The sequence below is a fragment of the Photinus pyralis genome, unplaced genomic scaffold (genome assembly GCF_008802855.1).
Source record: "Photinus pyralis isolate 1611_PpyrPB1 unplaced genomic scaffold, Ppyr1.3 Ppyr1.4_LG6, whole genome shotgun sequence".
NCBI lineage: Eukaryota > Metazoa > Arthropoda > Insecta > Coleoptera > Lampyridae > Photinus > Photinus pyralis.
Window position 1 is genome coordinate 35,685,133 of NW_022170663.1, and position 16,850 is coordinate 35,701,982.

At 37.2% G+C, this 16,850-nt stretch overlaps 1 protein-coding gene across 1 annotated transcript in view; it reads left to right on the forward strand.

Annotated features, from left to right (window-relative positions):
- LOC116173018 (beta-1-syntrophin-like) overlaps positions 1 to 16,850 on the forward strand; it is a 131,528-nt gene that overhangs the window by 106,720 nt on the left and 7,958 nt on the right. Inside the window, exon 2 of the mRNA XM_031490306.1 lies at positions 12,349 to 12,537. Coding sequence (XP_031346166.1) covers positions 12,349 to 12,537 — 189 coding nt within the window. The remainder of the gene's footprint in view (positions 1 to 12,348; positions 12,538 to 16,850) is intronic.

Sequence of the window (16,850 nt, forward strand, 5' to 3'; positions counted from 1 at the left end):
TTCCCATGTCTGCTACAATTATAAAAGTACTACCCTACCAATGTCAGTCAAAACTCAAACACGCGCTACAACGCCCAAGTACGAGTACGTTTATCATAATAATGAGGGAGAAGATCACGATATTCTGGATTTTCCACCCAATTATAATAATTATAATTATAATAGTGCCTTTATTGCAGTAAAAAGAGTTCTTTGTGATACAAAGATATGTAGAGGCGAAGTTCAGCGAATGCTGCTCTTCCACTTAACCTCTAGGTGTAATTACAATAAGTAATAAACATAGACTAAATTTGCTGTACATGTGTGCGAGTCTTTAATGGGGTAGTAAACAATATAGAACACTAATGTAGATTGGTAACATTTGAAAAAGTACACACAGATAAAATTTAAAATTAAAAAAAAATAAAATTAAAAAACATTCTGGTCTAAACAGGGTCCATATATTACATCACAGTAATTAAGTGCGATAAGACCAAGGATTCACATAACGTTTTCCTAAGGCTTGAATTGAGAAAGTCCTTATTTTGATAAATTAGGCGTAGGTAATGAAAACCATATTTAATACATTGATTAACGTGAGATTTAAACCTTAAATGATGGCTATCAATAACTAATCCTAAGTTTCTGATCTTTTGGCATACTTCCAGATTCCTACCCTGAACGTTAATCTTTACATGTGGAAGCGTTTCTTTGTAAAAGTATTCACTGCATAGCAACATCACTTTGGACTTTTGCGGGTTTATTTTTAACGAATGTAATTCAACTAAATGCACAAACGATTGCAGATTTCTGTTTATTATATCGCACGCTTGCTGAACGTCACGTGGAGGAAAAGAATAATACATTTGGGTATCGTCTGCGTACATGTGCATGCGCAAGTCCTTGATACAGCCTCCAATGCTTGACGTATAAATCGCAAACAAAATAGGTCCTAGAATGGATCCTTGCGGAACACCGCTGGTGATATCCACATAGGTATTTATTTATTATTCTTGTAGACTACGGCCTGTTTACGATTAGTCAAATAACTCTCAAAGAGTGAAATTGATTGAAGGGACAAACCACACAGTGTTTGAGAATGGCCAAAAGCGAAGCGTGGTCAAGAGTGTCGAATGCTTTTGAAAAAATCAAGCAGAACTATAGGATTGTGGCAAGTTGAAGAAGCGAAAGTCAAAGAAAGTAGAAAACGCTTTAATGAACACAAGTGAGCAAAAATATGGAAAAAGTATTAAGCTGTTAACGATTTCAATAAGTACGCCAAATGGGGAGGAATTAAACTGAATTGCTTCGAACGGTGTTGCAGCATTACCTTAAGACAAAGATTGAGACCGGATCTACATTAAATTTAAGTGTGGATTACATTTCGTAGGGGGTGGTATGCTAAAAATGAAAATTAGGGGTGTTCTCATAAATTTGAAAATATTTTCGAATCCCAGGCAGGGCATGGCTGTTTGTGATTGTGTAGTGGGTTGAGTGGGAAGAGGAGCAAATTAATTGCTAATACTCCGCCCACTATAAAATTAAAAAAAATAAAATAAAATAAAATAAAATTTACCTAAAACTAAACGAACAAAGGGGGCTGCAAGTTCTTAACGCAAGGTAATTAGTTCACAAACAGAAGGTTTGGAATTTTATTCAGAGATAATTGAGGGTTTTTGGGGTTTGAGGGTTTGTTTAAATTGTTCGTGAATTGCCTTCATTTCCCAAAAGGCAAGACTGAAACCTGTATTGCAAAAACGGAGTTGTCTATCAAAAAGAAAGGCCCGAAGTTAGGATGGGGTCGGCAAAGTACAATTTTTGGTTTGGATTATTGGTTATTAAAAATTTACTATACAAGGTGTTCATGTGAAAACTTCCCATCCCCGGATTTATCGAAAACCACTGATTAAAGGAAAAAACGCCAAGACCCGTCAAAAGATTTGTCAAGGGGGACAACTTTTCAACTAAAAACTACTTCACCCCCTTTTTACCCCCTGCCCCCAGGGTCATTCCCTTAAAAATTTTAAATGACAAATGGTATCGAGTAATATCTTGTTTGAAAGGTCCTTCGAAGTCCTTTATTTTGACGTTTAATTGTTTAAAAATCGGTCGATTCGTTTTCGAGAAAATTAGAAAAATCTTTTTTAATTTATTTAATCGACCTATCTTAATTTGTTCAGATAAAAACAAAAACAAACGAAAATATCACATATTTGTTGCTACGGGAAAAAAAGAATTTAATTTGCTGTCAGTTACCTTTGTGACAATCTTGGGATAGTGAAAATTAATTTATTGATTCAGATTTTACTTCCAAAATGGTTTACACACTAGCCGAAACTGGATGTGTTGCAAATAAAAAAATAGATTTTTCTAATTTTCTCGAAAACGAATCAACCGATTTTAAAAAATCAAACGTCAAAATAGAGGACTTCGAAAGACCTTTCAAACAAGCTGTTACTCGATACCACTTGTCATTTATAATTTTTAGGGGAATGACCCTGTGGGGTAGAGGGTGAAAGGGGGTGCAGTAGTTAATAGTTAAAAAGTTGTCCCCCTTAACAAATCTTTTGACGTGTCCTGGCGTTTTTTCCTTTAATCAGTGGTGTTCGATAAATCATTGATGGGAAGTTTTCTAATAAACATCCCGTATATATGTTTAATGAAACGGTTATCAGGGTATAGAAGCTGCGTCCAGTTTGAGATCCGTTTCTAAACACCTGAAGGGTCTACAGGATCGTTGTGCGGACGAAGGTCGAACAGCGTTACCTGTATTATATTCCAATTCTCTCTGGCGCCTTTAAAACCCTGGATGAAGTTTTCTTTTGTTTTCATTTTAGTTTTTAGGTTAGTGTTAAAATTAATTTTCTCTCATTGTATTCTAATTAAAGGTCTCAACGAAAGGAACCGGCTTCTACCAACTGCCCTTTTTTCTGTCCTCTTATCAAAGTACGGGATGGAGGGGGGGGGGGTTGGAACTAGTTTTATTCTTCATGGTACTCTAATGAAAGGTCTCAACGAAAGAAATTAATTTCTACCAACCATAGCCCTCCTCCTCGACCTCTTGTCGTTATCGGATATATTCCCCTATATCTCAAGAACGGATTGTCGGAAGAGGGTACTCACAAAGGGCGATTGAGACGTCTGCCAGAAATATATCCATTGGTGATGTTAAAACAAAAGCTATTTCGGTTAAAAAAATGCGCTTTATCTGCACAATAGTTGTGCACAATTTATACTTGTTTATAAATTATAGGGAAATTCTTTTTTATTTCTCTTATATAATTCTTTGCGTTTTCATAATTTATTCATCTTTCTTTTGCTGATCCCTTTACTATCCCCTGTAATTTGATGCATATTTTTTGTTCAACCTACTTTCAACGTTCTGTGTCGGATTCTTGGTTTTCTTTGTACCGTTCTCTATGTCTGTTTGTTGTACTGGTTTTCCCGGCTTACGTTTAATTTCCCACCTTTTGTCAATTTCCGTTACTTTGGGAGTTTTTCCTACATTTTGATTACGTGAACTTTTTTTATTTTCCGAGACCATTCGATATTATAATCGAATATAGGGGTGCATGAGGTGAGAATATTATATACCGCGGGACTGAAGTAGTACTTTTAATCCCGAAGGTAAAGTTTACTTTACTTTAAAAACTCCGACCTAATATCAACGAAATATGTCAACATTGTTACGTTCACTTTGGGCCAACGTGACAAAATTACCTTAGATAAGCACACGGTAAGCTCAGGCAAAGTAGAGGTGGGTCGGGGTGAAAATGGGGTTCTTCTATACACACACAAATAAGCCAAAAAGGGAAGGAAACAGTAAAAGTAATCCGGATAGGCGCCACTTAGTCTTTGATGAATTTAGAGAGAGAGGAATACTAAAGGGATGAACAAGGCAGACCAAGAGATCCTTGTTCTCGTCTTACTAAACTCAAAGGAATGCACAATTATGGGGAAAACAAACAGTATTTGATGTATAAATGCAGGTAGTTTAATAACAAAGATCTCAAATTATCACAAATCTGACACTGTAATATATCGATCTAGTATATCAAACTAGGAATTTAACATAATCTCTAATAAAACAAATTAGAAGCCAACACGTAGCCTGGGGAAAATATTAAATCCAAAAGGGCTTCCGCAGAAACAACGGAGCTATAATTATTAAGTGACTTTCAAACAAAGTAATAATCACAACTCGTTAGCATCAACAACCAAAATGTAATCAAACGTTAAAAGGGAAAAACGACGAAAATAACTAAATTTACCTTGAACTCCGGTCGCAACCTTCCGAGCTCAGAGGACGCGAAACTGCAAATCTGAAACAGTCAGACACAAAAACAAAAAAAATATAAGAAGGGTAATGATTCGCGTTGCACAATATATCGCATAAGCAATGGTTAACGTAAGACACGAATGGTTATTCTTGTACGTAGAATTGCAATCAATACTAAAAAGAATCAAAAATTCAAATGACTTTACAACAAAACAAAATTTGGTTCGACTAAGGGTTGGTTTTCACAATCGGTATGAGATATCAAAAAGTGACATGAAGTTTTAAGAGAAAAATACTACAAAATGTACAAATAAAATAATTGAATCTATCTTCAATGACAAAGCAATCTGATCAATTCAAAAGAAAACAAACTTACACGAGCAAGTTCTTCAAAACAAAATACATAACGTTAATTAAAAATTTACACAGTATCAACTCACACGTCTCGTTAATTAAGTACTTGCGTTTCGGAAGAATGAATCGTAGGTCAACGAACTTCGTAAAATTGAGTCAGCAGTTCAAATATCGATTTCACATGAAATGGCGGTAATTCTTCAGTCAATTCTTCAGTCGGTAAGGTAGAAATATGTAGAGCGTTTTTGATTGTAATGGCGTCGAAACTTCAATGGAATTCTATTGCACCATATGGAAAATCGGGTATTTGCGTTTCCACGTCAAAATATCAATGTACAGTCAGGAAGCAATTGGTAAAACCAAAATAATAAGTAAGAAAACTTAGAGAGTACGAAAGTAGCCTCAAAACGGCCTTAAACTTGTAAGATAAATCCGCAGCAATGCGTCATCAGCGAAATTGGAAGTAAGATGATAAGAGAAAACTTCACTAATCTTAGTACAACACCACTAATAATCCAAAAAAAGGTAGACGAATATGTCAAGTAAGTGTAATGGCGTGTAGCTCAAATACAAGTCAAGATCGAATCGAGTTCTTCAACAAGGACTGCGCGCGTCGACAGTGAGTGGGAGAAGAATAACCGCACCAATCAACAGAACACTAGACAAAAGGTTTTTTTTAAAGAAAACTATATCGCAAATAAAGGATCGGGTTATAATGTGAACACCTAGATGGCGTAAGGATTGCTATATAAAGGTAAGAGTTCGCATAATGTTATTCGAGAGTGATTCCACATAGTAATTCAAATATAAGCCAAAGCAACGATTACACGGTAAAGAAAATAACGTCACAACATGTTATCATATTCCTTAATATTTTAGATTAATAACATTTGTTCTGAATATTTTTGCGTTGTTTACTTACTTATCAATAATTATCGTCCTTCACATTTTTACTAACTGATGTAAAAAACAAAAATGTGAATTTTATTTAATAATTTTAGTGTGCCACTAGACAAAAAAGTTTGAGAAACACTGCACTAGGCCATTATGACCAAATTTGTACCACGTGGCAAGAAATGGCACAAAATGAGCCAAAAATTACTGTCCTATACATCGGTATGGGTACTCCTACATCACGTACCTCTAGAAACATTTTTAAAAATCGCCTCTTTGAAGATCAGATCCGGAACTTCTATAGCTAGCTTAAAGGAGCCAAAATGGAGAACCTTGTAATAATCAATGACACTTACAGAGCACCCTCCTTTTTCTTCTCCACAATCCAATAACTGGACAAAATGATCTAAAGGCTTTTGCAGGAGCATCGATCCTACTGTGTATATCGCATTTTGTGACTCTCTTTTCATTGTACAATATCTTAACCATAGATCCATAAGTAGCTAATGAATCACTTATTTAATTACAGTTTACTACACTCTTCGTATGCGATTTAATCGTTTGGCCATTACTAAATCCTAGAACCAAAAATCTTTATGACCTTTCCCATTTTCAACCCCACCGCTTCAATAATGTTTGCAGCAAATTTCGCCTTTTTTATATTATAGATTGGTTGACTTTGATTAAAATATATTGACAAATAAAACTGCAAATCTAAAGTTCTAATACGTGTCGGCGTGGCGTGGCTGTCTTCGAAATGAGCTAAGGGTGACATCGTACTAAGCCAAATGATAAATCAATAGCTTCGTGGATGCAGAATGCATGTTTTTTCTTTAGATAAATATATTCTCCGGCCTCAAACCAAAGAGGATCTTTAAGGCAACAACCTTACACGGGTATCAGTAGTTCCATGATAATGTGCGACATGAAAATGCACTTCCAATTACTTAATGATACCATTATTACTTCCATATCAATTAGAGCGATTATACGCAGTCTACGTGACTCGATTGTAGCCATTCTGATGATCATTTTTTTACCCACAAACATTACACACGCATTTGGGCTTTATTTTTATTTTGCCGCATGAATACAAACGGTTGGAAAATTTACATTTCACTCTGCACGCGATGGTTTTTAAGATGCGCCCTCACAACGTTCTGCGGAAAAACCACCACACTCGTCGAAGAAAAGTTTTTAATTCTGACATGGAGTCTTTTTCCAAATGTGACAGAATGTAAGCGGACGTGTGCCGTTTGTATCTAACTACAGCTTGTTTTTCACAACGGCCTTAAAGACACCTGCGCACGCTTCACTATTGTGTTACCTACCACCCCCTAAAAGTGGAGTTGTAAAACCTCGCGGCGTTCGAAATTGTTAAAACATTGAGTTCGGCGGTTTGCGTCCTCGAAAAGCAGAACTGCGAGGATTTATATTCGTTTCACGAAATTTTGCACATATGCCAAACAATAAAAGAAATCGTTTCCCGCTTTTATATATAAATACATTACGCATTCGAAGTCGTTTGCGTCGAATTCGGATGCGAGGGAAAGCAATTATACGTTTTTCATGGTTGATGTAGTGCTACGTGTTCTATGAAATTTATGTAACGATGAAGGAGCAGTAATACAGCCGTTAACATCTTCATCTCAAGAAATGTAGCTAAATACGTTATAGTAACATCATTTTCAAGTGTAAAATAATGTTCTTTCCACAATGGGAATGTAAATGTGAGACGAAATGGAAAGTTTTGGCACGGCGTTTCGACTGGAAGCCGTTTCAGTGCAAGAACATTTTGACGCAACAATTTTTCAGCACGAAAACGTTTCGGCGCCAACACTCTTTTTAAAAAAGCTTGGAAACCTTTCCTGTTAGATGATTAGTGGAGAGACTTCACCAATAGATATGCCATCCAGGCAATTCATTTAGCCTTTGTAGGTACAAAGCGTTTTTGAGATATTTGCTCGTAAAGTTTCACCAGTAGATATATTTCTTCCAGACTTCCCAATCGCTCTTTGTGAGTACCATCGCCCGACAATCTGTTCTTATTTATATCCGATCAGGATAAGGAGACGAGGAGGCTATGGTTGGTAAAAATTAATTCCTTTCGTTGAGACCTTTCATTAGAGTACCATGAAGGATAAAACCAGTTCCTCCCCTCTTTTGAGTGGAAGTCAGAAAGTAGGACGGTAGTTTGTAGAAAACAGTTCTGTTTGCTGAGACCTTTAATTAAAATACCGTGAAAGAAAAATTTGTACACCCTCTCTCCTCCCCCCGGTCAAAATTTTACTTGACACCACTACAGGCCTGCGTATACAAATTCTGAGACCAGTTGGTTGTCGCATGTAAAAGTAATGCACATTCAAATACAGCATCTCAGCCCCCCCCCCCCCCGCCCCTTGAGACAGCGAAATTTAATGGCTGTCTGGCACACACCTTGGTTACATATTGCAAAATTCCAGGACTGTTGGAGCATTCCCCTAAAAGTGGTTCAAAACCGCATAAGTAGGTCCGGACGGACGGACAGACGGGCAGGAGGACAGACGGGCGGAAGTCCTCGTGTGAGATTGAAGGGACTTCGGCGCATTTTTGTGTGGTAGATCAGCATTCTATTAGCAATTCGCGTTTGAAGTTTTGACTCCACCATCAGTAAGATCTTGCCGGGGGCAACCACATTCCTTTGTCGATACCTACATCCGACGTCCCGTTCGCCCGCAGGTCGCATTCTGGATAATTTCTCTAAAAACTCTCCAGAAGATAGTTCTCAATTTGTGGGTCACTACTCACAGCTCGAGCTACTATTGGCTACACGAGAAAGAGAGACCGCGATGCGAGCTCTAAGAAACTTTTGAGCGCCCACAGTCGAATACCCCTCGCTCCCTTCCCCCCTACGCTCCTAGGAAAAAAAACAACATTCCGCCATGCAGTAGTTATGTTCGTTTACAAGATTTTTTCCAATTTGAAAACAATCCGACCAAAACTGTAGAAAAAAGGCCCCGTTCCTAAAGTTATGCATTACACGGACCCGTAGGCACATGTACACTCCTCGTCTTTCTACAATCATTCTTCTACGGTCCCGCATCTATCTAATTAGTTTAATCAATAAAAATTAAATTTTAATCCACATAAAACATAAATTTTTCACAATCGTATTAGAACTTCCTTTAGAAACCAACTGTAGCAGTCAACGGAGCGATGCGGTACGAAATCTCGAGCGCCACCAGGAGGTTGTAGATCCTTGTTCCTGGTCAAGGACGATCGCCTTCGGAACGGTTTCGAAACCCACGGGAGAAACAGAAAATTCCATGAGTCGAGCATTTACTGTTGACAAATCTAAAACAAGATTACGGCACATGGAAACGGTAGCGATTTCCCAAAGCGGGAACGGAAGCACAAATTAACTAACAGTATCTAACGAGAAACAAAAGAAAGGAAAACAATCCCGATTTATAAAGTAACGGTATGAAAATATCAGTTAAGTGCTACGGTTAAATGCAAAACAAATTTACACGTTGATGCTAGAAGGTCCCTCTAAATCATGCCGTTGCCTTATGTAGAATTCCCAAAATGCGAAAAGGAAACGCCGGATTTCCAGCCGGTGAGGGTACTCAGGTGATAACGTTGAAAAATTCTGGTCATCATAAAAATCTTGGAGTAGTCTTAAAATGCATTATTAATCAGCGCGCTTCCAATGATACTAAACACAATCTAATCAGACGAGGTTTACTGCAACAGATCTGATTAGCTACCGCTATTTTATGCTCATCCAAATGGCCGGGCTGAAATTTTCAAAATCGGTAGCCTGGTAATATCCATTGTTAACTTGGAATCTTGGGATCAGGCGAGAGATGGGTTTCATCACGGCCTTGCTTGCTTTAATACTCATTTTCAGTTAACATTTGAAAACTAAAATCGACTCTTGAGAATGTAACGGGAACCATAACATATTAATTTTCTCTGGTCTTCCAAAGGACGCGGGCGTCCGGAGGCTGGAAAATAATTAAAATATCTCTACGGGGGCAATTAAAAGGCTGAAAAATTAGATACAGAATCTTGGTTTACTTATCTGCGGCTAAAACAGCGCTACAAATTAAAGCTTTTACCTTCTATTTCAAAATCCTATAAAAGAAATGCATAAGTGGAGACTGCATTCGTTAATCGGCCTCCTACTCTCAGTAGTCCCATTGCATCCAGGAAGGGACTGAGTGTCTTGAGGTTGAGGGTTTTTTTGGTTCCCGTTAACAACTTGGCCAACAGTACTACTCCACAGAGCTCCAACTGCGGTAGTATATTGATCGGGGCCACCTTAGATTGGGCTGTTAACATCGCTGTTTTTCTTTGTCAATTTGTACACAGTACCCGGCTGTATACCACGACGCCGCATTAGTATTTACAACTCTTAACGCTACATCCGGCTCGAAGGCCCAAATAGAAAGTTAGGGTTGTAAATTCAGTCGGTGATTCTTATATATTTAAAACCCTGTACGTTACCGACAGTTCGAAGATTGTTAACTGATAATATTTACCGTAAGAGTTTACATGCTATATATATCACAGATTTACTTAAACTACGTCAATTATGTTTTTATGCAGGAAATGCTGATATGCCATCCTTGCCAACAATGTGCTTAGTATTGTTTTACTAGCTTTGCAGTTTACTTCCTGTTAGTAAAGTAGTATACACATTTCCTTATTATTCTGCATTTCCTTGTTATTCTTGAAGATTATATTTCCGTAATCTGTTCTAAATGAACATCTTAGGCCGCTAGCAAGAAAGTAGGTCTGTTTTTATGTTATATCTTATGTTTCAAATGCGTGCGAAAGCTAGCGGCACCAGGGAGTTCTGGGGTATCGCGTGATTGTTTCAGATTACAAGGGGATTTTGTTAATTTTACAGTCGTTATCGAGCCTAAGATTTACTGATTCGCGGAATTTCACTCCACGTTGAGTCGATTTATGGGTGTTAAGAAATTTGATTGGACAGAAAAATTAGTGTTTATTGGTGGAAAAGGTTTGTGTTTTGGAATGAGTGTCCCTCAAAAAGAAAAAGTAGTGAGAAGGTCGAACCGTCAGGCAATGCGCATTGAACCTTGGGCTAAGTCACGTTAACCACCTGTAAATGTTAGTAGGGTAGATTTTTTATGTTGTGTTAGAGTTCGCGTTGCACGTCAATTAGCGCAAACCTGTTAGCGGTTAAGTCGGTCGCCTGTAAATCACCGTAAAAGGTTTCTTATTTCGTGCACATTTTCGTGTTGAACCGCGAGCGATGTGAAGTCAACCACCTATAATTTAGCGGTTCAGTGCACTGTTGCCATGTATTTCGACATGTATAACATGCATCGAAAACTATTATGTCAAAATAGTGCTTCAATTGTGGATCCAGAAGAGGAAGAACTGGACGGTAAGGATGAGATCGTGGTGGATAAAAGCGATGAGGAAGAAGAAGACGATAGTGAAGATTCTTTTTCATTATTTATACACTGTGTCCAAGATAAGGATGTCTACCATGGTAATCTCCGAAACCATCGAAGATACGAAGATGGTTAAATTAGGGAAAAGTTGGGCAATTAAAGGATTATTATCATGCTGTAAAGAAGAGATATGACAGAATAACCGAAATGTACAGATTTTGCTATTATTTTTCTTATTTGATTTGATTTGACCAGAAACAGAAAAATAAAAAAACATTTTCTCATTACCACTTCTTGAGATCTGCACGACACTGATTTTCAATACAACGTTTCGTTTTTAGAAATCATCTTAATGTCCTTAATGTCTTATACCGCCCGTAAAAACGTACACACTGTATTAAGTAGCGTAGAATATCTATCGGATACATTTTCTGGAAAAAAAAATATATTCGATAGATAGAAACTCATCCAAATTCTGCGTAATTATCAAGGGCATCGATGTAGGTCGAAATATTCAAGTAGATAACAACGGAGTAACAGAAAGAAATGAAAATAAACCAGAAAGTAAAAGTGTCAAAGAATTAATCAGTGTTAAAGCAAATATTGCGTAACGTCACCTAGGGCGTAATAAACTAAGTTTGTCAGAAAAGATGGCAGCGTGTTCTCCTTTCTTCCAAGTCACGATCAAATTTATTCTTTGGTGCAGGGAGTGCACACTCAGAGGATTAAAAAAAAACGAAAGTTTATAACGACAAAAACTACATCGGCGTGAACTATAGCGGAAGAATAAGGAACTATGAAATACAACCCTACCAACAAAACTAACTACAACGAGAACTTGTACTAGAAATACACAGATGGCGTAACGGTTACTAAAAAAAAATATAAACTTTGAATATTGAATGTAAAAAAAACGTCTCAATGACTAAGATTTGTTCCTAAGTTATATCTACATTTCTATTGCTTAGTTTATGTTGAATATCGTCATTTCGTTTTTCATTCGTTTACAATTCGATCTTATCGCAAACCTTGTCATGCTGAAAAGAACAAAAGTAATTTTATAAAGGAAATCACTGAGCTTCGCAAGGAAGAATAGAATGTAATATTTTTTGCATGCGCCAAACGTCTAAAACGAAAAGAAAAAATCTACGTTTCTAGCAAATTAAAAGGGGTTGTTTGGAACCCTTCAGTTACCTCACGGGTAAGCGAAGCAAAATGGAAATTGGAAATGTGTACAGAGAAAGAGACCATGCCTGATTAACTTTAATTTGCATAATTGGAACTTGAAGAGTAAAGTGCCGGTGTGACATAAATTTCTCGATTAATTCTCCAGTTTTATAGTTGAGCGAATTTCATAATCCATCCAACTTTCACGCAAATTCGAATCAGAATATTAATTGTTAATCTAATCGAGATTAATTTTTGTTGCAGTGAAATACCTGAGGGAGGTAACGCCGTACTTTCGCAAGGCGAGTATAATATCAGAAGTGGGATGGGAGCTGCAGAGAGGGTTTTTGTCCGGAGCCCCGCCGGCTGTCAGATCACCGCAAAGGGCAGACACGCGCTATTTACCATTGCAACTGTGTCATCTTGCCAGAGGATTTAAATATCCGGATCCAGGTGAGTGTTGCTCCGCTGATATGAGTAATGTATTCAATAAAGTACTTTAAAGCGTAGAATTTAAATTCGGTCGCCATTCCAGTGTACGAGTACAGACATGATTTGATTTTCAATTTTCCAATAAAGATTTTTAATTACAAATGTAGGTGGGCGCGGCGGAAAATTATGAAAGAGGAATGAACGTAACTTCGGCGCTAGTTCGTATTTATTTTTTATGTTCCCCTTTTCAAGGAACAATGGAACGTAATTTTTAAGTAGAATATTTCCTTTAATTTCGTAAAGGGAATGCCATAAAAATGTCGCGTTAAACTTGAATAGCCGTTATTTTCCGATTTCGCTCCTCTATTTTATCGCAAAACTGTTCAGACTCCAGTAACTAAAAGGGGGTTACACTTAAATTCTAAGGTTTTACAATCGTTTTTATGTTTAATTTAATGTATATTTTACCACTCATTAAAAGGAAATCGGATAATAAAATATAGCAAGTTTCTAGCGTTAACGTCAAACTTTGGCCAAAGTTTACGACAACGTATGCGTCTGTTCCCCCATTTCTCCTGTTGTTTTTTTTAATTCATAGTTTTGGAAGCCCTACTCTCCGACAATACGCTTAACTTGGGAAGTATGGACGCCCATTTCACCCACTGGTTCATTCAGAAAAGCATTATTGTTTTAGTTCTTCAACAGTTTTTTTCCACATTCGTCTTTATTTTTCTATTTTTGAACTGTGTAATACATCTTAGAAGTCTCAGATTCGGAAATGTAATTTTGACTTACATTGTACTTGCAGTTGCCAAATTTGAGAAAAAATTATAAACTTGTGTGTTGGAATTATCGACCATGGCCACCTTCAAACCTCAGTAACGGTAGGCTGGGACTAGGGTATTAGAAGGTGTTAGGTGATACACCACCGGGAAGTGAATTGCGTCCGCGTTAATAATAATGAATGTAAGGGTGTCTTTTCTTCAGTAGAAGCATATTATTGTTGTTCACGGTATATTTTGTTGAGAGATCATCGTAACTTTTGGGAAGCAGTTGAACAGGATTTGACCTACACAATTTTAGCACGATATTTGCCATGTCGCGTCGTGGTTATGGTCGGACTTCGTCTTCCTTTTTCATTTGTGCACATCATTAAAAACCAACAGCTGAAGCGTTAGTTTAGAACGCATGGAATTTTAAGTGCCATCATCCATATTTTATTAACCACTGATTCCGGACTCCGGAAATATTGTTAGGACGGATTCATCTAAAAGTTCCGTAGGCGTTCTTTTCTCTTTATTGCTTCGGGTGATATTTGTCATATTACAATTTCCATCGACGATTGTTGCATTCATCTATAATTAGCCCTCTGATTTAAGTGGATTGTAATTGTAGGGTTCAAGTGAGTTCAAAATCTAGTTTTAATTGACCAGGTTAAGAGCGGACACGCTATACTTTCCATTTTGTCGACGTAGTACGAGTTTGGAGTTGATTTGATGTTGGGATTCGATCCTCAACAAAGAGACAACTTCCATAACACTTTAGCGTATTAATTAGTAACTACCCGTCTGGGTTATATGCTATCAAATTTAAGTCATTTGTTATTATTTTTTATTATACCTGAATCACAATCTCCGTTTAAAACACTCAAATGCGTGCGAAAAAAGGCCTTTAAAACACACGTGCTTTAAAGTTGCTAAGTAACGATACTTCAAGTATGACTTTTGAAACTGTCATCTGGGTGAAATAAAAAATCTTCCTAAGTCGCTTTCTGTAAATGCAGAACATTTCTTTGGCTTGTACCTATCCTTTGGTTGAAGCTTTTACAAATGCGCGTAATTTAGGGTATGCTTCCAAATCTGTTTCACTTTTTAGTCCCATTAATTATCAAGCCTTGTTAAGACAACCAACCGGGGGGTTGTCTTAACAAGGCTTGATAATTAATTCGTCTTGAAACTTAGGACAACCTTTCCGTTTTAACCACCCTTCAGGTTCTTCACTTGGCTTCGGCCAGTTTATAATTAAAAAAACAACATGTTCGTCTTATCCGTCTTCAACGTTTGTAATTTACCGTTTTCCTGTTAACTTTCACAGTAAGTACTAGCTCTTAATGTTTTCAAATTTGCTATATTGTGATACACTTCTAGTCGCCTGATGATGGCAGTACGCCGAAACTATAGTCGCTGTTATTTTTAAAACTTCAACGAATAAAACTATATGGGGAAGGTTTAGAGATTTTTGATAACATAATATATTTCAACCCCCATTTCGAGGAACGATGGATCCAACTCAAAAAAAAAATTCATACGTCCAGGACACCATACCGTGACTTATAAGAACACACAAAAACATTTCACCGTCAATTATTAACGAAATCATTTGTTTAATGGAAATAGCGTAATACTAGGTACTTAGAAAGTTTACCTTTATCAATTACTCACATTCTCCGTGCCGATCGCTGTGGCGCAAATAGAATTAGTACGAATGAGAATTCATAAATTTTGTATCAAGCTACGTAATATGACTACACAATTGGGTTTCTCAATTCCAATAGTTCATCAATTTAATGTGCAATGTCAAATTGTTCCTCATAACCCAATCGAGATAAATGAGGCTACCACTGAACTGCCACTCCTACAGCAATTTAATTTCATTATCCCGGTTATATTTTATGTCCTTAATTCCTACAAAGTAATTGATTGCGCTTTCTTAAGGGAGGTTGCATTTTGTTAATCAAACAAACCGACGCCAATTTTTCTCTTCTTTCCAACGGATTTCTCATCTTGGTTTAAAATGTACGCAAGTATTATTACAAAGACGCTTTACTTCATTCCGTATTATATTGTAAGATAAATATTAGTAATGATCGATTTCATCACCCGCCATTGCCCATTGTGCAAACGTTTTAAATAAAAATAAATTTCAGATACGAATTTCATATGCTGGTTTAATTTTGCCTCAGTGCGCACGATTTTATTTGACATTCTCGACAACATTGAGAGACCATTAATTACCCTCGAATTTATAAAGATTACTTTATCTGTAGAGTCATTTATTATTTTGTTGTCCGTGTACGTACCAAAAAAATAGCGATTTACGTCACACTTTTGTTGACTAAATTGATTGTTGTACACCACTCAATTAAGGAGAAGAAAATTTATACGTGTAGGTACTAAGTGATTGATGCGTTGCGTCGAAAATCAAACATCAATCACGTTCGGTAATAATGGTAGGGTGGAGTTACTTGCTAAATATTTAGGTGAAAACGACACAGCTGTTTAGGCAAGGGAATAATGAAAATGTATCGATTGGTGGTGTATAAGTTCATGTGCGGGTAGGTACATACGCATCGGCCTATAATGCGTAAAATGAAAAGTTTTCAAATATCCTGCTCTTTAGGATTTTTCGGTAATCCTTTTCGTCGCCCTGTGTTCTTATAGGCTATACAAATATGGAAATATTATTGCGGGTCTGATTTATAATAAGCTAGAAAGTAACCCACTAAGCATTATATTATATGAGTGTGAGTGAGATACAACAACAAACTGAAAGTGCTGAACCATACAGGACATGGACTGCTAATTGCAACTAAAATATGGTTAAGGGCTTCGCCTGGGTAAAACGAGTCTGTCCGCCGAAGTTGTCCGAAGTTATATTAGTTTACCCTGAGATTCACATACCCACGACTACAGCGCCCTCTATGCGTGGCCACACATTTTATATTGAAATCATAGGGTTAATAGCAGACCATGTATTGTACGGTCTAAGGATGGCATTCGCGCGTCTTTTAAGTAGGGTAGTATCATTGACACACTTAATTACCACTGTCAATGGCAACATTGGTAAAGTGGAGGAGTGCATTGCTCGCGTAGATAAGACTGTAACGGCCAACAGACACATCACATGAAGAGGCACTTGAAAAGACGCCGTTTCATGTCGAACGCCGAGGTGCCGAACAAGGACTGTGATTGGATCGTCTCACGCCCGAGGGAATTCTGGGAGCAGGGTGAGGCAATGGAATTAAACCACATTAACACATTAACGGTTATAGAAAATTTCATCAAAAGAATTCATCTATTCTATTCCAGTAGAGCCGTGGATGCCACTTACTTTAAAAAACTTCATTTAAAAAAATCGCCATTAGTAATTAACCTGTGTCTTCTACTAAAATTACTTCTTCTTGCGTACATTTTGGGACACCCTCTATATTATAATTCCATTAAAATCTTCAGTATGAAAGCTATTGATATTTCATAATACTTTTTACAGTCGTTCCCAGCGATTTCGTACCGCCTCTCTTTTTTTCCATTACCGTACCCCGTTCCCATGGTAAT